General features: G+C 48.6%; 1 protein-coding gene across 1 annotated transcript in view; it reads left to right on the top strand.

The window, feature by feature from the left end:
* The window catches only part of LOC147736766 (uncharacterized), a 54,934-nt gene that overhangs the window by 6,731 nt on the left and 25,498 nt on the right, over positions 1–22,705 (top strand). The window contains exon 2 of the mRNA XM_086953472.1: positions 2,497–3,849. Coding sequence (XP_086809598.1) covers positions 2,529–3,849 — 1,321 coding nt within the window. The 5' untranslated portion in view covers positions 2,497–2,528. The remainder of the gene's footprint in view (positions 1–2,496; positions 3,850–22,705) is intronic.

Genomic DNA, 22,705 nt, shown 5'->3' with positions numbered 1-22,705 from the left:
TTTCATCTCTGGTGGAGGATTGTATGCAACATTTCTCTAACATGTTTACTTGTCTTCCCCTTCTTCGCGCATATATACTCCTCGATCCTGATGTTATTCCTTCAGGACCTCTTCTCTAAGGCCTCCTCCTTTACTGAAATATTATATTTATTTTCCCCAACTAAGTTATGTGGCGGGGTTATTGCTCTTTCTCAGAGAATCTGTTTGTTTGTCGCCTCCTACAATGACTTCATCTAGTTTTCCAACTCATCTGTGTCCCTTTGTATGTCAGCTTCACAGAAACTTTCAATTTACAATTCACTCTCACACTGTGGCACCAACTGTGCAACACAACAAAATTAAAACCTTAATGGGGAGATTGATTCACATACCTTTCGCCGGTAGAGACCACTTCAGCACCTAGTATTATTTGACACAGGGAGCTCTCCACTTTATACCCTGAGACTTCTGCAACTTCCTTTTGAGGTGACTAGATCTGGTTAGCTGAACAACATCAATCCTGTAACAAAACATCTGAACCTCTCAGTTGGTCCAGTACCTCTGCCATTACTCCCCACTTATTTGTTAATGGTATGGTTCCTGCCCCTCTTAAAGACACCCCTGTGAATCCCTTGTTCTGGAAGCTAGAAGCAGATTCCTTGGTTTAAAAAAAGTTATTACCGATATCGTTACTTTCTTTTGCTCTTAGCTGGTGTAAAGGTTTGTAGCAAAACTACTTTCTCAAGGACACTAGGGCATGATTGAAGGCCATCACACAATACAGAGACAGTGCCTCTACCGATTATGGATGAGCTTAAATGGGAGCAGGAGCCAATGCTTTGTTCTCATTAGATCTCTCTGCTGTCGTCCCACAGTTGAGTACTCCATCTTGTTGAGGCTTTGGGCATCGGGTGCTAGGCGCTAAAGAGGTTCATTTCATTCTTTACAGGCTGAACATGTATCGCCAGATTGGGCAACTTTCCGTACAACACATTGCATGCAATTCCAGAGTGACTCGTGGGTCCTCAATCTCGCCCCATTTGTTCACTAGCTATGTAATCCCGCTTGCTGAAGCTTTACTTGAGAAAGGTGTTAGAGCATTTATGTGTTCTGACGACACCCAGATCTTGCTGTGTTTAGACAGTTAACTCTCCGCTCACCTCACATTCCACCAAACCCTGCCTGTCTATAGCAGAGGCTGGGTTGCAATAAACTAAAGTGAAACGCTGAGAAGACAAAAGTTCTGCTTATTAATTGTCATAATGATTAATGGCTTGATGCCTACTAGCCTTCGAAGATGGGCGCTCTTTCACTCTTTGCTCAAAATATGTAGAGCTTGAAAGTAAAGATCAACAGTGCTTTCTCGGTCTGGTAGGGTCTGTGAGTCGTGTCATTGTGCATGTATCATATTAAACGCCAGAAAGAGATTGCCCCTTATTTGACATTAGAAAGCAGGCACCTTGTAGCAGCAGCATAGGTTGGGTCCAGTTTGGACTAGTCGAACATCCTCTACTTACAGTTTCCTACACTCCACAAGAATGTTTATTTTGAGAGCCCAAAGCATGGCCAAGGGCTCCTTCTGGAATGTCTACATTCAGCCTCTGCAAAGCCCTAGATGCAAAGGCAATCATGACTTGCTTTCCGATCATGCCGCTGTTTCAGTTCCACTCCTAGGCCCTTGTCTCTGGCGTCCATAACAACGCAATGGGACAAAACTATTCAGACTGTGAGCATTCACAAGACTCTCCTTAACTTCTGCAAATTCTTCTCATATTCCCTACTCCACACGTAGTGTGCACCCTTCCTCAGCAGGGCTCACATGGCACAAGAAAATTAGGTACAAACTGAGAATAGAAAGTTTCTCACCAAAAACGTGAGTGCCTCTTCTTTCTTTATGGATCTAGGTATTTCCTGTGTCGCTTTAATTGATTCATCTTCGGGGCAGACCCCATCAGCAGAGATTACGTGGCCTAGGTAGCTTCTGACAAGCAAATTTGTATTTTTATCTGGGACCTTAAATCTATTATTCCTCAATGCTCAATTTCATAGAGAATATCTATTAAGGTAATACTTACCAAGTTTTAATAAAAAAAATAAAAAAAAGAATTACTAAAACATAATAAGTCCGTTAAATTATAGGGTTAGGTTTGATGAGGTCATACTGATACATTTTGAAGCTTAACAGATCAGCTCTGGATAGGGAGTCCTCTCTGGCAGGGCAGAGCGGACCTGCATGAAATCTCACCATATCACGTGAGGGCAGCTCTGAGCGGGTTTAGATGTGTAGCAGGGTAACTCCTGATGTCCTCGGGGACAGCCAGATCTTGAGCAGGGTAGATCCTCTCCAGCTCTTGAGACAATTTAGTTCTTTCGAGCCATTAGCTTATCCACCACTTAAAAAATGTACATGCATGTTTAACTTAAGCTTAAACAACGTGTGATGAGACAGGAAGGAGTATTTTGACATAATTGTCGTGTGATAATGTGTTGTCTTTTCTATTTTCTTCCCCTTCACAGAGACCTGAGGACTTGAACATCAGAATTTCAGAATGGAGAAAAGGCGGGTTCCAAGACAAATAGGAGAAGTGCAGTGTTTACCTGAACCCGTAAGAGCCACACTCACGTCTTCTCCTATCCATAATGTGCCTTCTTCAAGATCCCAAACTGATGCTCAGAGAGACTGTGAGATGGAACCACTATCGGGGAACCTGCCTAACATGATCCTTTTATCTATGTTGGAGCAGTTAGAAGCCAAACTGGACAAATTGCAGAATACCCTAGAGGACGTGCCGTCAAGAGTCGCTGGGCTTATGGAGCAAATCTGGATAGCAAAGGGTCTAGATCACCTTGTAAATGGGGGTTTGTCTTTGGAGATGGCCGGTCCCGTGGTAGTTAGAGATTGTCCTCTCAGCAGGTCCCCTCCGATCAATCTTTCACTCAGGGCCAAGGAGGTGAACCCATGCCTTCAATCGACATCTCCACCTGGTCGTGATCCACAGCCGAATCAGTGTCTTCAACCTCTGTCTCCTCATGGGCATGAACCAAAGCAGAGCCAGTGCCTCCAACCTCTGTCTTCGGCTGGCCCTGGACCACGGCAGGACGGTACTGTCTCCAGGGGCCCTCCTCCAGATATTCAAGTCATCCCAAGTGAGCCAAGCCTTCGTCTTCCACCAGTGTTTGATGACGGGCAGGAACCACAGCTGGACCAGTGCATACAACGAGAACCAGAGGAACACGAACAAGAGGAGCACGTGAAGAAGGAACCATTGTATGCAGATAGTTGGGGCCCACAACAGAACGTCTGCCTGCAGCCACTGTTTCATGAGGGACATGAGCCACAGCGAAACCCCTGCAGACAACCAGTGCTCCCAGATGGGGAGGGACCAATTGAACACCTGAAGCAAGAGTTGTTGTGGTTTGATGGTGACGGTCAACGGCAAAACGTCTGCAGACACCCAGCATTTCAAGAAGACCAGAGTCTACAGCACATCACCTGCCTGCAACAGATGCTCTCTGATGCACATGAACCACATCAGAACTGCAGGACCGAACCAATGCACCTTGAGGCACCCAGTCCAGATCGCGGCTATAAGCTAGAACCACCGAGTCCTGAGGACTACGATCAGAACTACAAGCTAGAACCACCGAGTCCTGAAGACTACGATCAGAACTACAAGCAAGAACCACTGGGCCCTGAGAACCGAGATGAGAACTCTGACCTACAACCGACATGTGCTGATCTGCAGGGCCCATCTGGAGCCTCATCATTCCTGCCACAGAATGCTGCTGATACTGATGGAGCTATCGCTAGAGACCCACTGGAGAGAAGAAATACAGACGCAGATGGATTGCTGCTCAAAGCCATCCCAGGTATTTGGTTCGTACTGAATTAACATGCAGAATGGCGAGTAACTTGTACAGTTCTGAGGGAATGTAGCATAAAATATCTCCAAAGTGGATCTTTCCAGATTTTTAGTAAGATCTGAAGGGGGCCAAGTCTGAGTTGTGTGGACTGGTATCTTTGGGGAGGGCCTTGAGTACACTAGAAGCGGTCATGTACCTGGTATCGCCTTTATTTTTGCAAAGGAGTTTCTCCTTCCCATTCAGTGATAGGCTAAGAAATGGAACTTTGCACATGAAAAATTACCTGAATTCTGGTCCGCGCATGAGAAGCCCCTTTCCGGACTCAGGACCTCTGAGGAATTAGTGGCAGAATCTGTGATTTCAATCGAAGCTCCGCGATACTCACCATCCCCTAAGTGTGAGATGTAAGTGAGGTGTTATTCACTGAGAGTAACATTGCCCTTTTTTGTTGCTAGTGCAGACTAAAGCACTTTAGAGATGGGGCTGGGTCTATGTGATGTGTGAGTGCACAGAATATAAGAGGATTTCTGGGTCAGTCAGGGTCTGACGCTTAGAAGGAGAGGAAGGCAGTGTGAAGAGGACAAGTGATCCCTAAGTCAGGTCTGTAGTGGTGGAATGGGGAGGGTAAGACCCGCGGCACCTCTGAGCCTTCGATAAGAAGTGGTCGTTTTTCTGACGTGTGTAGGTGCATGTACATAGAACTGGGGGGCCTGCAGGTCAGAGAGGGCGGGCTGTATTATATCATACTACATCGTGTAGAACAACGTACAAGTTCAAAGAGGTTTCAAGATTAAGTGGTCTGTAGGGTTAGGTGCACAGTACAAGGTGGTCTGAATATCAAGCCGAGTTAGTTGTATTACAGTATACAGGATTGGGTGATATATTATCTTGTGTTTATTTTATCTAATATGGGCCCCATTATAAGGCCTAGGCTATGTCTGCCATTATGTCTCCTATTACATTACCCTCACTTTTTCCTCCCTCTAAGTCGGCAATATCAGCATTTAAAGAAACTCTTCTGGAGGGTGGGCGAAGTAAATGGTGATTGCTCTGAGATATGTGGAATTACTTAGGGGAACTTGGCATCTGATTCCCTCAGTAATTCCAGAGTACTATGATTGCATAAGATTATTGGCTCTGTGATCATGTCTGTGCGAACAATAGCTTTACAGCATCATATGTATCTTTTGAAGCCCAATTAATCTTTCTTCCTTCATTATATAGCTATTGTGTCTCAGCCCCTCTTTAGACATTTCAGTGCACATTACTAGGACCAAATCATGCAAATTTCCGCCTCTCTGCACAAAATGGTCCCATGCAGTGTGTTGCGATAAGCTGAAAGCATAGCCCTTGAAGCATCTTCCACTTTGATACCGGCCATGAAAAAACCCTGATTGACCAATCTGTTCATCCTCTCTGCTTGGCCATTACTCTGTGGGTGATGACGACTAACACATTTATCTTGAATCAAGTTCCATCCAAATACTGCTTCATCTCCCTCAAGACAAATTGTACACCATTATCCGAAACCAATTCACACAGAAAACCCTCACTTCCATGTATAAATCATACTCCACAAGCACAATGTCAAATTTCTGATGCACAGGAAGCATCTGAAACAGACCTAAAAAATCATTACTTTCATTGCCCCACAGGAAAACCCACTTCTGTTGTAAGCAGAACTCTGTATATCATCCTTTTATCATTTTGCAAACAACTGGTAACTCTCTCCAATGGGTTTTTCCACATCCCTGTCCATGGCAGGCTACCAATATTGCATTGTCAGTCGTTTGTTGCCAGATATCACACCTAAATGTCCTTCATGGCTCCCCCCTGACAGAATGAACTTGGCCATCGGTCTGCAGTTCACACAACAAATCGTTTTTCATTGGGCCATTCTTTCCTCATGAAATGAATCACTTTCAGTAAAATAGAATCTTCATCCAATGTCTTTCTATAATTTTGCCCCCACACACAGTCTTTACCCGGCCAACAAATACTTGCAGCAATACATTCCACAAACTCACAGTCATTCTTTTTGTTCTTATGTTCCACATCTTCCTACCCCCAGGGCAGTTGGGGCAAGCAATAAGTATTTTTGTTCCTCTCTCCTGCAGTGTGTTCGACCTCAAAATTATGTTTCAAAAGTTTTGAACGTAACCTCACCAAGCTGGCAGTAGCCTGCTGGTGTTCACATTATTACCATTCAAAAGAGGTTGATTATCGGTTCATATTATGAACTTGTTCCCACACAAGGATGACTTAAACTTTTCAGTTGCCCACGCGCAGTCCGACATCCCACACTCAATGGTCGAGTGTTTACGTTCATGTGGTCGCAGTGTGTGTGATGCCATTGCACATTCCTCATTTCCTTTGCCTTGAGTCACTACAGCGCCATTGCCAATGCTACCAGTATCATCAGTGATAGAGCACTCATTGCCTGGTAGATATGGACTCAGAAGTGCTGCATTGAGCAGTTTTCCCCTAATCTCTGCAAATGCAACCTCCTGTCCCCAACCCCAGATAAAGAAAACCTTCTTATTGAAAAGGCTGTGAAGTGGTTCAGCAATCACCGCAACATTTTCAGTACATGTTGAATAAAATTCATACATTCCTGTGAGGAGGACCCCGAGAGTAGGGTCCTGAACCCCTGTTACCCGTCATGGAAACCGGAGATTCCACCGAAAACCAGAGGGCGGCAAGAATTAACCTGTTGCACCAGACCTCATCTTGCAGGAAGAAGGAGGTGGCTTTACGGAGAAGGACCAATCAGGAAGGCCGACAAGAAAAGAAAATGGTGGAGACGGAAGACGCGGAGAGACCAAATAAGGAGGTGGCTTTACGGAGAAGGACCAATCATGAAGGCCGACAAGAAAAGAAAAGGCTTAGATGGAAGACGCGGAGAGACCCAATGAGGAGGTGGCTTTACGGAGAAGGAGGTGGCTTTACAGAGAAGGACCAATCTGGAAGGCCGACAAGAAAAGAAAAGGCAGAGACTGAAGACACGGAGAGACCCGATGAGGAGGAGGCCGGAGTGTGCATCGAGTTGTAGCAGCAGGATGCCTGAGGAGAAAAGAGGGAAGAGACGTTGAGAAAACGGGACGACGACGGCAATGATAACCCGGACGAAGGAGAGGAGTGGAGCGAGAATTGGTGGATCCCCCACCTCCCCCAGGAGGTGCGAAAACGTAGGACAGTGAGCGAACCGGGAGAAGTGAGGGCACCAAGCTAGAAGGGGAGGGCAAATTGAGGTACAGGGAGGAGTCCAGGGGTGGTTGTACTGCACCAAGCTAGAAAGGGAGAGCATATTGAGGTACAGGGAGGAAGTCTAGGGGTGGTTGTACTGCACCAAAGTAAGCCACATATTGTCTTTTCTTTCATGAGGATATTTCCTTGGTGTCTGCCTTTATTTTTCTTTCACCGTTTACCGATGTCTTGGGCTATTACTCGTCTCTGGTGATTCTCTTCCTATAACTCCTGAGTAACTCGGCTTGAATTACCTACACGGGGGGCCATTAAGCCCAGGGCCGTATTAAATAGGCGTTAACCCCCACTTCATGCACAACGTGGTGTGGTGACGGGCACTTTCCCATCTCCTGACCTAGTAATTTTCTGAGAACCTGAGTCTCGTTGTCCTTTTTTTGTTCTTTTACTTTCAAGCCATCTGTGGGACGGACAGTCAAAGGGGATATCAGGAATCACCAGGATACAGGAACACACACCAGAAGAGACTCTCCGATCACCCGCCGGGACAGCAGCTCAAGAAGAACTCATGATTTTCTCTACAAACTACAAATAAACCAGAACAATTGATAAACTCCTAAAGCCTCATAGCTTCTATTTCCGCCCATCCCTCCCACAATTCCCTTAAACTCAAGTTGTTGGTCACAGTGTTTTGGAACAGGTATTTTAGTGACTGTCAACAGGCCAGACCATAGTGAAATCTCTTTAAATGAAACCACATGCCCAAATTATTCATCCAATCATACACTTATCTTTTTTTTTTTTTAAATCTCAAACCTCTTTTCAGGAAGGCTCTCAAGATATTCTAAGTGTACGCATATGGTTATCTAAATCTTTGCCGAAAATTAAAGCATTGTTTTGGAAAATCAAAACTTCAGGGAGACCATTCACCTCCTCTGCCATCCTTCTTTGGAACATGGCTGCTGGAGGGGCCAGACCAAATGGCATTGTGTAATACTGATTTATTCCATCAGGAACTACAAATGTCATCATCTGTCTTCATATCCAATTTTGAGAAGATGTTTGCTCTAGCAAGTGTTGTCATTTCATCTATTATCAATCAATCAATCATTTTTAAAGCGCACTACATACCCGCGTGGGGTCTGCTGGGGGTGGGAGGGGGACGGGGGGGCGCTACTAATCGAACAGCCAGGTCTTGAGTATCCTCCTGAAGGTCAGCAGGTCTTGGGTCTGTCGTAGGCTCAGTGGGATGGTGTTTCATGTCTTGGCGGCGAGGTCGGAGAAGGATCTCCCACCGGTGGTTGTTCTTCAGATGCGCGGGACGGTGGCGAGTGAGAGGTCGTTGGAGGTAAGCTGGCAGTGGGGGATGTAGAAGGAGAGCCGTCTGTTGAGGTAGGCTTGGCCAGTCTTGTGGAGTGCCTTGTGTGCGTGGTTGAGAAGCTTGAAGGATATCCTCTTGTTGACAGGGAGCCAGTGCAGGTTTCTCAGGTGGGGGGTGATGTGGCCGTGGTGTGTTACGTCGAGGATTAGTCGTGCCGAGGCGTTTTGGATGCGTTGTAGTAGTTTGATGAGCTTGGTGGGGCCTCCCGCGTAAAGGGCGTTTCGGTAGTTGAGTCTGCTGCTGACGAGGGCCTGGATGACTATCTTTCTTGTATCTGTCGGGATCCATCTGTAGATCTTGCGGAGCATGCGGAGGGTGTTGAGGCAGGAGGAGAAGATGGCGTTGACTTGCTTGGTCATTGAGAGCGTTCAGTCGAGGATGATTCCCAGGTTGCGTGCGTGGTCGGTGGGTGTCGGGGCTGCCCCCTGTGCCGTTGGCCACCAGGAGTCGTCCCAGGCTGAAGGATTGGAGCTGAGGATGAGGACCTCCGTCTTGTCTGAGTTCAACTTCAGACGGCTGGTCTTCATCCAGTCGGCGATGGCCTTCATTCCTTTGTGGAGGTTTGCTTTGGTGGTGATGGAGTCCTTGATGAGGGAGAGGATCAGCTGAGTGTCATCGGCGTAGGATATTATGTTGAGGTCGTGCTGTCAGGCTACGTGTGCGAGCGGGGCCATGTAAATGTTGAACAGTGTCGGGCTGAGGGAGGATCCCTGTGGTATGCCACAGATGATCTCGGAGGCTTTGGAACGGAATGGGGGGAGGCGGACGCTCTGGGTTCTGCTGGAGAGGAAGGAGGTGGTCCAATCCAGAGCCTTGTCTAGGATCCCTGCGGCGTGGAGGCGTGCGCCTAGTGTTTTGTGGCAGATGGTGTTGAATAGGATCACTCCCTTGCCTTCCGCGGGAGTACGTAGCCTCACTTGGTTTTTAATTCCTTGCACTCCCACCTTGCAGCGCTTGATCGCGGCCACGCCCACTTCCTGGCCACGCCCCCTTGGGACGCTTTTTTAGGAGCTGATTAAGAGCTCACCCTCAACAGGATCACTCCCTTGCCTTCCGCGGGAGCTCGTAGCCTCATTTTTGTTTTTAACTCCCTCCACTCTCACTTTGCAGCGCTTGATCGCGCTTTTTAATCCACATTTTGCTTACCTGCCTCAGGGACCTTGCCCTCGTCCCTCCCTCCCGCGCAGCCGAGCTTGACGCTGCCGCGGCATCACTTCCTATCGCCTGCCGCCTTCAGCGGACGCTCCCCCGGCCACGCCCACTTTTGGCCACACCCCCTGGGACGCTTTTTAGGAGCTGATTACAAGCTCGCCTTTAATAGGATCACTCCCTTGCCTTCCGCGGGAGTACGTAGCCTCACTTGGTTTTTAATTCCTTGCACTCCCACCTTGCAGCGCTTGATCGCGGCCACGCCCACTTCCTGGCCACGCCCCCTTGGGACGCTTTTTTAGGAGCTGATTAAGAGCTCACCCTCAACAGGATGACTCCCTTGCCTTCCGCGGGAGCTCGTAGCCTCATTTTTGTTTTTAACTCCCTCCACTCTCACTTTGCAGCGCTTGATCGCGCTTTTTAATCCACATTTTGCTTACCTGCCTCAGGGACCTTGCCCTCGTCCCTCCCTCCCGCGCAGCCGAGCTTGACGCTGCCGCGGCATCACTTCCTATCGCCTGCCGCCTTCAGCGGACGCTCCCCCGGCCACGCCCACTTTTGGCCACGCCCCCCTGGGACGCTTTTTAGGAGCTGATTACAAGCTCGCCTTTAATAGGATCACTCCCTTGCCTTCCGCGGGAGTACGTAGCCTCACTTGGTTTTTAATTCCTTGCACTCCCACCTTGCAGCGCTTGATCGCGGCCACGCCCACTTCCTGGCCACGCCCCCTTGGGACGCTTTTTTAGGTGCTGATTAAGAGCTCACCCTCAACAGGATCACTCCCTTGCCTTCCGCGGGAGCTCGTAGCCTCATTTTTGTTTTTAACTCCCTCCACTCTCACTTTGCAGCGCTTGATCGCGCTTTTTAATCCACATTTTGCTTACCTGCCTCAGGGACCTTGCCCTCGTCCCTCCCTCCCGCGCAGCCGAGCTTGACGCTGCCGCGGCATCACTTCCTATCGCCTGCCGCCTTCAGCGGACGCTCCCCCGGCCACGCCCACTTTTGGCCACGCCCCCCTGGGACGCTTTTTAGGAGCTGATTACAAGCTCGCCTTTAATAGGATCACTCCCTTGCCTTCCGCGGGAGTACGTAGCCTCACTTGGTTTTTAATTCCTTGCACTCCCACCTTGCAGCGCTTGATCGCGGCCACGCCCACTTCCTGGCCACGCCCCCTTGGGACGCTTTTTTAGGAGCTGATTAAGAGCTCACCCTCAACAGGATCACTCCCTTGCCTTCCGCGGGAGCTCGTAGCCTCATTTTTGTTTTTAACTCCCTCCACTCTCACTTTGCAGCGCTTGATCGCGCTTTTTAATCCACATTTTGCTTACCTGCCTCAGGGACCTTGCCCTCGTCCCTCCCTCCCGCGCAGCCGAGCTTGACGCTGCCGTGGCATCACTTCCTATCGCCTGCCGCCTTCAGCGGACGCTCCCCCGGCCACGCCCACTTTTGGCCACGCCCCCTAAACTTCACTATTAATCATGTGCCTCCACCGTTCGCGCAGCGGACGGGCGCAGCGGGCGCGCCGTTTGCGCGCCGAAGGCGCGCCTAAGGCAAGCCCGTCTGCGCCCGTCCGCGACGGGCCGGGACCAGGGGCCACAGACTCTGCCCCTCCTCTGATGTATTCTTCTGTCCAACTTTCCTCCTTTTCCGCTTCTACCCCTCTCTCTCCTTCCACAGTCAAACATTTATCTTTGCACGGTATTCATGTCCCCTCCCCCACTAGCCCAGTTTTGCCCATTTCCCCTCCCTTAATCTCTTCCTCACCTCCCCTTGTTCGCGCTTCCCCTGGTTTCCCCGCTGCCTCTGCTTTTCTTCTCAACACTCGATCTGCTATAAAAAATCAAACCGCTCTCTTTAACCTTTTGGTCACTGACTCCCCGGACTTCCTTTTTCTTACTGAGACCTGGCTCTCCTCGGATTCCCTCCCTGACCTTCTGGCTATTCTCCCTAGCACCTATTATGCTCTCCGCGCTGACCGCCCTGATGGCAAAACTGGTGGTGGAGTGGCTATGATAGTCCGCCGCTCCTTGCAATTCCAGCTCCTCCCGCATCCTAGCATCCCTGGTGTCGACTTCCTGGTGGCCCGCTCGCTTAAGCTTCCTGTTCCCCTCACGGTGATCCTTCTGTATCGCCCCCCGCTAAACATGCCATCATTTGTGTCTACCCTGCAGGACCTCCTGGCCACTTTGGCTGTAAATAACTCCTCGCTACTCCTACTCGGGGACTTCAATTTTTGGCCGGGTGACCCGAGGGAGGACTCCTCTTCTAAAGACTTCTCTGCCACCCTTCGTTGTCTTAATTTCCTCCCTCATGTCTCGGCCCCCACTCACACCCATGGCCATACCCTGGACCAGATCTGGTCCTTGCGTTGCAATCCCTCGCTTAATTGGATCTCCCCCTGCGTTTGGTCTGATCATTTTTTGATCTCCTTTTCTATCGACCTAGGCCAATCCGAGAAAGCCCCCTTGCCCAAAAACATCTGGGCCCGGAGTTGGAACAAGATTGATCTTAACGATCTCTCTTCCTCTCTGTCCTCATCGGCTCCCACCCTGACCGACCTCTCTGTGGAGAATCAGGCGGATGCTATTAACATCTGGCTTTCCTCGGCCTGCGATCGGGCTGCTCCACTCAAAAAGATCCGATCTGCTCGCCCCCACGACGCTCACAAGTGGTTTTCCAGCGACCTCAGATCCCTGAAATTAGACCTCAGGCGTTCTGAGCGTCGCTGGCGCCGCAACTATTGCCCCACCCTCCGCCTCACTTACAAGGCCCTCTTAAATACTTATAAACTGGCCATCTTAGCGGCCAAATCCAAATACTTTTCGGAGCGTGTAGCTCTCGCGGCTAACAAATCACGCGAGATATTTTCACTGGTGCGCAGTCTCGCCACCTCCGACCGTGCTAGTCTGTCCCCCGCTCCTTCTCAGTCCCTCTGTCATTCTCTGAATGATTATTTTATCAATAAAATAATCACTATCAAGGCTAACATTCCGACTGTATCTCAACTCAACTTACCGGATCATGTCCTCTCTTTATCCTCTGTTCTGGATCATTTTACACCCATTTCACCTGAGCTCTTCCGTGACCTTCTTGTAAAGGTCAAGTCCGGCTCTCCGGCGGATTGTGCACCTGCACGGATCCTCAGAACCCTATACACCTGCTGCCCCACCCCTCCTTTAACCCTTCTTAACTCTTCCTTGGCTCTGGGTTCTGTCCCCCTCTTCTTCAAAACTGCCATTGTGCTTCCTATCCTGAAGAAAGCTGGCCTGGACCCCTCCCTCCCATCGAACTTTAGGCCGATCTCCCTTCTTCCCTACCTTGGGAAGATTCTTGAGAGCTACGTAACATCTTGTCTCTCCAATTTCATCGAGGAAAATAACATCCTGGCCTCTCACCAGGCTGGCTTCCGACCAGGCCACTCTACCGAGAGTGTGGTCCTTGCGGTCCTGGATGAACTGAAGGGGAAGGCCGACAGCAATCTCCCCCAGGCCCTAGTCCTGCTGGATCTGTCCGCTGCGTTTGATACGGTCGACCATGCCATTCTTCTCGACCGTGTCAGCGCAGCGGGCATTCAGGGCACTGCCCTCTCCTGGATCGCGTCCTTTCTTCAGGGCAGATCACAGGCAGTTCACCTCTCTGATTTTGCTGCACCCCCCCTCCCGGTCACTTGTGGGGTTCCCCAAGGTTCCTCCCTTTCCCCTCTTCTTTTTAATCTTTACATCCGCCCCCTTATTTCTTCTCTTCTCGGTCTGGGGGTCTCTGTGTATAACTACGCAGATGACCTCCAGCTCGTCTTTGATCTATCTTCTCCTACTCACTCTCTCCCCAAGTTCAGCTCTACTCTTGTCTTTATCTCCCAATGGATGAGCTTCAATCATTTGAAGCTCAACCCTGACAAGACAGAGCTTGTTCTCACTGGTGGCCCCTCTAATCCCTGGTCCTCTGCTCATTGGCCCCTTTCCTTCGGTCCTCCCCCCTCCCCAGTCCCCACTGTCCGGACCTTGGGTATTAAGATCAGCAATGATCTTTCTATGCATGCGCACATCAGTTCCGTCGTTTCCTCCTGCTTTCTTTCCCTCCGTCTTATTCGAAAAATTTCCCGGTTTTTTTCTGTTGATGCCCTCAAAGCCATCATTTCTGCCCTCATCACATCCCGCCTGGATTATGGTAATGGCCTGTACGTAGGCATCCCGGCCTACGAAATCCGCCGGCTCCAGGCCATCCAGAACCAGGCTGCCCGTCTTGTTTTCCGTCTTCCTAAGTTTTCCCACATCACTCCCGCCCTTAAATCCCTCCACTGGCTCCCCGTTCACTTTAGATCCCAGTTCAAACTTGCCTGCTTGGCTTTTCGGGCGCATGCCCGCTCCGCTCCTCTCTTCATTAATTCTTTAATCTCTTCTCATGCCCCTTGTCGCTCTCTTCGTTCGTCTTCCCTTTCTCTTCTTCACGTCCCCCGCTTCCGCAAATCCCGCACCGGCGGCACCCGCTTCTCGGTGCGGGCTCCCCAGATTTGGAACACTCTCCCCCTCTCCATTCGCTTCATTCCCATCTTTTCACACTTTCGCAAAGCTCTAAAAACTTTCTTCTTTCTTCAGGCTTTTCCCGACTAACTTCCCCCGGACCCCTTGGCTGACTTGGATGTGTTCCTTAGCGCCAGGAAGCCGCTTGGCCGCAGTGCGCTCTAGAAATACTTCTTTCATTTCATTTCATTTCAAGGTGGCAGAGAGGTCTAGGAGGATGAGTGATGTGGTCTCGCCACTGTCCAGCAGGGTCCTGAAGGACTGGGTTATTTAGTACCCAGCGGTGCCAGGGCACAACACCTGAAACCTTCGTGGGTAACCTGTCCCGGCGTACAAGTGACAGAGACACGGGACACTTCCTTCGGCGTCAAAGATTCAAGGTTTATTTACTGCAGGGAACACAGAAGTCACGACAAGCACAGCACGTGCAACTTGGGGAGACTGCTTCAAATTGGTTCTGTGGATCGCTCCTTTTATACATGGTTTTCCCATAGAGTTACATTGAACACAAAAGTTTATGACCCGGTTCCCACAATTATCCCCCAGAGGGGCCGCTTTGGTTACTTTGATACACACAAGGCCCGGAACATAAGTGCGGAAACATTTGGCGGTTCCCGACTGTAAAAACCCATCTTCCCAACATTAGTGCATTCCAATCAGTAATAAACAGATCGAAAATAGGAACAAGAACAGGTGTAGAGGAAGACGGAGACAGTGGGGAAATCGGAAAGGGTGTAAAAGGGGAGGTATCGAGAAACACGAAATACAGGCATCAAAGGGACGTGCCTAATGAGATGCACGGCTGAGACAATAAGCCGGTACGGCAAGATGAGCCTCAAGCGGCGCCATCTGCTTTACAGTAGCATCCCCCTCATCATAAAGACACTTACAAAGAACATGTGTCTTCCGCAAATATCTTGGGAGTCCCAGGGTCGCGAAGCGGACATCGTCCGTTCGCTGGCTACTTGAGGGCAAGAGACAAAATGGATGCCATATCTAAGATGGAACCCATGGGTACAGATAGAAATACCCACGTAACAGACGAACGGTTTAGGTTAGCACAGCGAAACTGCGCACACTTACTAAACTCGTCATTTGCGGTTCGTAGATACCAGACTCGACCATATTCGTACGAGTCGAAAACACCACTTACAATTGTCACGGAACCTCAGACGCTCCTTTTGCCCTCATGTAGGCAAGCACTAGTCGAAATCATACTCAATGTTCATCAGACCATCTAGATGTTGCTGTAGCATAGCTCTGTCCAACCGAGTTCCCTTGGTAACAGGCGGCTGTCTCATACACGTTGTAGCACAGAGGCCACATAAGGCAGGACCGCACTGCACACAAAGGCAACACGTGAACAGGAACGCCACAACGACTCCGATAATCATCAGAATCTTCCAACCCCAAGTCGACATCAGGCCCCAAAACCACCCAAGTAGCGTCCAATCCCCTACATCCACGTGTATGGATTCAGAGATTTTATGCAACTTAGAGATGGCTTGATAGACAGTCGGAGCATTATCTGGAATGAAAATGCAGCAGCTCGAATGGATCACCTTACATACCCCACCTCGATCTGCTAAGATGACATCTAAAACCATACGGTTTTGTAACGTCATTAGCCTATCCGCCTGAAGTTCTGTGGTGATATTACCAAGGGCACTGGCAGTAATGTTAGCTGTCGATTCTACCACTCGAGTCAACTGTCTCAGGTTCCTACTATTAACCATAGGTCCCCAAAACGGGAGGAAACCCTTGAAAAAGTCTCCCGCCTCTTGACCAGCAGTATCCTCTTCGCTAATTACGCCTCTCACAACTCTAGTCTTATGATAATCGGCATCTACAGTGAACGTCGGAGGCAACAAATTTGCAATGAAACATGAGCCCATGAAGTCAGCGGGCAACCATGTGTATGCACGATCATGGCAGATAAAGTATGTACCCTTGGCCGCCAGGAACACAGGGGACGAGACCATCGGCAGAATGTAATTTTCAGTACAAGCACTCTCTCCAAGTCGGGCTTTCGATCTTCGGCCATGACCCATTAGACAAAAATTACCAATGTGGGGTACGACCCATATCGGAGGTGAGCTTTTAAGCTGCTTTTCACTAGTGAACACACTATACTCGCCTCTACTCAGGACCCTGTAAGCTTGCACCTCTTCTTCGGGAATAAGCGAGGGATCATAGATATCGCTGTCTAAGTCCTCGATTGCTATCGACAAAGGTTTTTGATACGAGGTAGGACCAGAGTAGGGAGAACGTGGTTCTCGAATGGGGTGGAAACCTAGTGCACTTCGAAACATTGTTTGAAATGCTCGAGCAGACCCTTGGGAGCTATACGGTAACACCAGGTACGGAATTCCCTTATCCGTAGTATGTGGCATCAACCCACACACCCAACAATTAGTAGTGTTAACCACTAACTGATGCTGATGAAGGAGCTGAATAAAGGAATTATTGCGGAATTCTGCACGTCTAGCCTGCTCGTGTTCGGGTAATACATGAAAGGAATGGGGAGAAGCAACAGTAGTAAGTTTAGGATCAGGTGTAGGAGTAGGTAAAACAGGAGATAGATAACCAGAGATCATATAATACACCCCACCCGCCAAGAATGCAGAAACAGTCAAGAATAACACAAACACTTGAAATATAAAACATTTCGTACAACTAAGTTGCTGCAGCTTGAATCTTTGTATCTGAGCTTCTTCCAAGTCCATCAACTTTGAAAATGCCATTACCTACGACCGTCCGCAACGTTTCTTGACGCACTTCGTTCTGTGTAGCAGTAGTCAATCCCTAGGAGTTCCCAGGAACCGACGGTCTTTAACCTAGCGTCAAGACCTACTATCCAGAAGGAAGTACGCGCGCGGCCCTACGGTCTTTATTTCACAAATATATATATATTCAAAAACAATGTCTCTCGGCTGTGGAAGCAAAAAGGTATAAGGAATGAAGCTCAATGTATATACACACAGGAATAATCACAATAATATGAAAGTTCAAACTGATCACGGAAAACGGAATAATGTAGTTGTCAATGCAGCAAAACAGGATCTTTTATTAGTCTTTAGTGCTAGATCGCAAAAAGTATCGGGTTTTCCCAGGACGTGTCTGCTCGCCAAACAAAGGATCCGTTGAAAAGACAGCGTCCTGTTGATCAGTTGAGTGTTCTGGTCTTGAGTCGTTTGATGACAATTGTTCGACAGTGTCTTTCTGCTGCACTGAGGTTTCTCCGACAGGTTGTGCGTCGCTAAAAGGTACAAAGGCCGGCAATCCTTCGGTTTCAGTTGATGCAATACCTCTCCTCACCCATGGGTCTGCCGGCAAAGGGATAGGGACTTTTTTGGTGTGGGTGGCGTGCACCCAGTTTTTCCGTCCCTCAAGACGAACAGCAGTCCTCGTGGCAAGGAGAACGTGGTAGGGTCCAGTAAACCTCGGGTCCAAGTTGTTCTTGCGCGAAAAGTTCCGCGTCACCACCCAATCTCCGGGCTGGAGCTGGTGGCCTGGACCCTCCGTCTGTGTCGGCAGTGCGTCGTGAACCTGTTGGTGAATTAACCTCAGTTTAGCAGTCAAGTCATGAAGATAATCGATCAGCATTGGATACTCAAGATCACAGAAAATACCTGGCCTAGGAACCCCCCAGACATTCGCAGGACGACCGAACACTATTTCATAGGGACTAAGCCCTACTCGGGAGTGTACAGTCGCCCTAGTTGATAGTAACGCTAAGGGTAAAGCGTCAGGCCACGAAAGACCAGTCGTAGCCTGAATCTTTGCTAGTTTCAGTTTAAGGGTGCCATTATACCCTTCAACCAAACCAGCTGACTGGGGATGATTGGCACTATGGAATTTCTGATTAATTCCAAGGCCCTTACACACACTCTTCATCACACTTCCCACAAACTCACTTCCGTTATCTGACCACACGACTCTAGGCATTCCATACCGAGGAAAATATTCCTTCAGTAGGACTTTCGCAGTAGACAAGGCAGTATTGTCTTTGAGAGGATAGGCCTCGATCCATCGGGAGAATGCGCAAACCACAACTAAAACGTACTTCAGGTTATTGCATCGCTCCATATGGATGAAGTCCAATTGAATCACCTCAAAGGGACATGAAGGGGGAGCAAAACTACCAGGAGGAGTTGGGGTTCCTTTGCCAGGATTGTACATTATACACACCATACAATTCTTAACCAAGCGTTCAGCACATTTCGTGATACCGTCATTCTTCCACACAGGGGACAGCAACTTACAAATACCTTTCGCGCTAATATGTGCTAACCCATGTGCCATTGTCACAACGGCCAGTACATACGCATCGGGCAACAACCATCTTTTCTGATCCGACAAATCAATCCAACAACCATTCGCATCCAACTTTCCCGTACTCTCTTTCCACTTCGTCTTCTCAGTCTCGGTGGCCTTTTTCTGAATTTCTTTCACACTCTTAATAGTGTCTTCACACATGCTCGACTCTGTAGGCCACCTAACCGAACTCGTCACATACATTCGAGTGCTAAGGTTCCGGGCAGTCTCCTTAGCAATCTCATCCGCAAACGCATTACCACGACCAACATCATCCGTCACCTTACGATGCGCACTACATTTAACAATCGCTACCTGCTTAGGCAACGTAAGTGCATCCAAAAGATCATTCACAAGCTGGCCATGCTGAATCTTCGTACCGTGCGACGTCAAGAAACCTCTCTCTCTCCACAATCGTCCGAAGCTATGTGCGACGCCAAATGCATATTGGCTGTCGGTAAACACATTCACACGTTTCCCTTTCGCTAACACACACGCTCTAGTGAGAGCGATCAGCTCTGCAGCTTGGGCAGAATTCTGATTCAACCTTGCAGTCTCAACAACAGTATTCAACGTTACAACAGCATAAGCAGTAGTCACATCGCCATTCGGCAACTTAAAGCATGACCCATCCACATACAGTGTTCCATCCGGGTCTTCCAATGGGGTGTTTTTAAGGCCCACTCGACCTTTTGTTTCCTCTTCCGTCCTCAAGTAACAATCATGTTCTGTTATTTCATCTGACTCTGAGCTAATTGGTAACAAAGTTGCCGGGTTCAGGACATTACAACGTTTTATTTGAATGTGGCTTGCCAACAACGTCAACTCGTACCCAGACAACCTCGCACTCGTCAAGTGCTGAGTTTTTGTACGATTCAAAAGAGTGTCGACTGCATGTGGAACCATCACCGTAAGCATATTATCCATGACCAATCCTGCTGATTGTCGGATGGAGACCGCAGCTGCCGCTGTTGCTCTCAAACAACTCGGCAATGCTCTAGCTACTGGGTCCAAGGTCGAGGAAAAATATGCACATGGACGTTGCTTACCACCAAAAGGTTGCGTTAAAACACTTAAAGCACAACCTTCTCTTTCATGAACATATAATGTGAACGGCTTACTGTAATCAGGGGTACCTAACACAGGAGCCGAACACAATGAATCACGCAATTCAGAAAAACTTTTCTGACATTCTTCCGTCCATGGTAAAGGAGTTGAAACATCCTTGCACGTAAGAGCCACTAATGGTTTCGCTAGCAATGAAAAGTTAGGAATCCATTGCCTGCAGTACGACGTGATACCTAGAAAGGCACGCACATCTCTTTGGGTTTTTGGCACAGCCATTCGGGCAATCGCTGCAATTCTCTCTGGGGTCAATCGCCTTCCCTCCTTTGACAATAAGTGACCTAAATAGGTAACTTCTTGACAACAATATTGGAGTTTAGAAGGAGACACCTTGTGATTTAACACGCAGAGATGTTGCAGCAATGACACCGTAGCAATCTTGCAAATGTCCTGAGTATCAGCAGCCACCAATAAGTCATCGACGTTTCGGATCAAGGCCGCACCAGCCGGCAACGTAAACGCATCCAGTTGACCTTTCAAGGCTTGACTGTAAATCGATGGACTTTCACAGTAGCCCTGAGGAGCGCGTTTGAACCGGAAGCTGCGTCCACCGAGAGAGAAACCGAAAAGGTCTCTGCTCTCTTCGGCAATCGGGATGCTGAAGAACGCATTCTTCAAGTCGATCACCGAAAACCACGATGCAGAAGCTGGGATCAGAGTCAGTAGCGCTGTGATGTCAGGCACAACGGGGAACTGAGGAATCACAATTTTATTTACTTCCGTAAATCGATAACAAAACGATAAACAGGTGGCTTCGAAGGATCAGTACGTTTTAGAATGGGCAGTACAGGGCTGTTGCACACGTTTCCCCGAGTCTCTTCAATAACGTCTTTCTCAATCAGATCATAAATGATCGCTAACAGTGCTCGTTCACCATCAAGAGAGATTCGATACTGGGGAATACGTGGCAATCGTACATTATATTTCAACTGAACAACATAAGGGGAGATGTCAAGCAGGCCCACATCATTGGGACCTGTTGCCCACAAAGACGCAGGAAGAGAACTCAATTCCGGTGGAAGCTTATCGAGAGACAAATACATAGGAGAGACAACCCTCTCTCCTAACGTAAGCTTTACACCCGCAGGAGAACAATACAAAGTTGCATACAAACGTTTAAGCAAATCCAGACCCAAAAGATTTTCACCACAGCCAGTAGTCAAAATCAACGGAGCTTGAAGCACACGTGGCCCAATTGTAAGGGGCAAAGGGCACGAAACTGGATTGCTAACGGGGGCGCCAGAGAATCCAACGGAAACATTTGTTAAGCCAGACAAAGGTGCGCCAGGGAGTTTCAAATGCATGATAGAACTTTTCGCTGCACCAGTGTCCAACAGAAAAGGCTCAACGACGCCCGATGTAGCAACTGCGACGTAAGGCCCTCTCTGATCAACCGGAACTGATACCACTCCCTCTCCTTGTCTATGGCTGTCCTAGTAATTGCTGTCGTCAGTTCCCTGATCGACGTAATAATCATCTACATTGTACTGCGCAGATCGTCCTTGCGATGATCCACGTTGATCGAAACAGTTATTAGAATTAGAGGAGTTATCAGAACGATCATTCTGAGCACCACGACCCCTACCACGTGATACCTGATGAGAGCCACCACGACCTCCTTTGGACGAGTTACCACTATTGCGATCATTCAGAACAGGGCAATTGAATTTTATGTGTCCCTCCTGTCTACAATAAGCACATTGATTATACCCTAACGATGATCTTTGGGAGGAGGAGTCATTACGCGACTGCGATCGTTTCGATTGCGACTGCGATCTATTCTGTTGGGACGTATTCTGATTTGAACGCGGAGGATATGCTTGTTGCAGCAACACTTTAGTTTTTAGCTCTTTCGTCTTTTTATCAGCATGGTCGTTCTCCTCTTTCTCTCTATTCTCATAATATTGCGCTGTAGCCAATATCTGAGCTGAGGTAGAAACGGCCCACGCACTCTCTGAATTCTTTAATTTATTGCTCAAATCGGGCAGTAAATTTGAAACAAATTTATCGACAAACAACCTTTGACCACCCTCAGTACTCATATCCTGACCACTATGATCGATGAATGCCTCCTCAAACCTCGTAAAGAAGTCGGAGACACTCTCCTCCTTCTTCTGTTTACAAGCTGATAATTTGTCCCAATTTACCCTCATAGCTGGCATAAGAGTTTTCATTAACGTTATTATCCTTTGAGGGAGAGCAGCGACCAGCTGCTCGGGTTTAGCCCCACCAATTTGTCGGGCATCCGCCGCTACTATGGCAGCCCAAGCACCACCTAACTCATTCGAATGGTTTTCCTGACGAATCTTAGCCCATACCGGTTGCGGTACAACATTACCAAACAACATATCAATATCGGCAAGATTCATTATCGTAGCATCTACGAGCTGCGATAATTCCTTGTAGTACCCTGCAGGGTTTTTGCGAGGGTCAGGCAAGGATTGCTTCACCTGCAACACTTCGGAGCGTTTCCATGGGAGATGTATCCACACTCTCTGAAAAAATTGCGGAATCGGGGGATTTGCCGCAGCATTACCAGGCATCCACACTGGTGGAACCTCTCGCATAGGAAACTGACCAGATTCATCCGGCAGTCTTTCAACATCCTCAACAAACAAGGCTTGGGGTATAGGAGTGGGACGAAAAGATAACAACCGCTCAACAGCACGTCGAACGTTGGTATCCACTATCAGTCCGTTCGAGAACTGAAGCTGAAGATCAGACAGGGCGGTCAGCACCTCGTCAGGTGCGTCGGCCGCTATCTGATCGCGAAGGACCTTACACATTTCCTCGAACACAAACCTTTGAGTTGGTATATTGAATTGACAAAATGTGTCGAGCACAACGCGTGGTGGATTTCGAAGAGGATGCGTCATCCAACCCATCGCCATATTATATAGCGAAGCGCGTTCTCTGTTACCAGGAAGCTGACTACGTCTCTGAGGACCATCTGAACCAGCGGACCCAAAAACAGGTCCGAGCGAATGAAAGAAACTAGCCGCAAGAGGAGAATTACGAGAACGAGTAGAGGGAGAAGTATAGGACACAGGACTAACAAGCGAAGGAGTAGAAACAGTAGCAACAGCAGCAACAGCAGGAGTTAACGAAACAGGAGCAGTAGCGGGAGCAGGAGTATGTGGAAGCGGAGGAGCAGTAGGGATAGCAG

The sequence above is a fragment of the Lissotriton vulgaris genome, chromosome 1_2, assembly GCF_964263255.1.
Source record: "Lissotriton vulgaris chromosome 1_2, aLisVul1.2, whole genome shotgun sequence".
In the NCBI taxonomy this organism is placed as follows: Eukaryota; Metazoa; Chordata; class Amphibia; order Caudata; family Salamandridae; genus Lissotriton; species Lissotriton vulgaris.
This window is presented reverse-complemented; position numbering and strand designations above follow the sequence as displayed.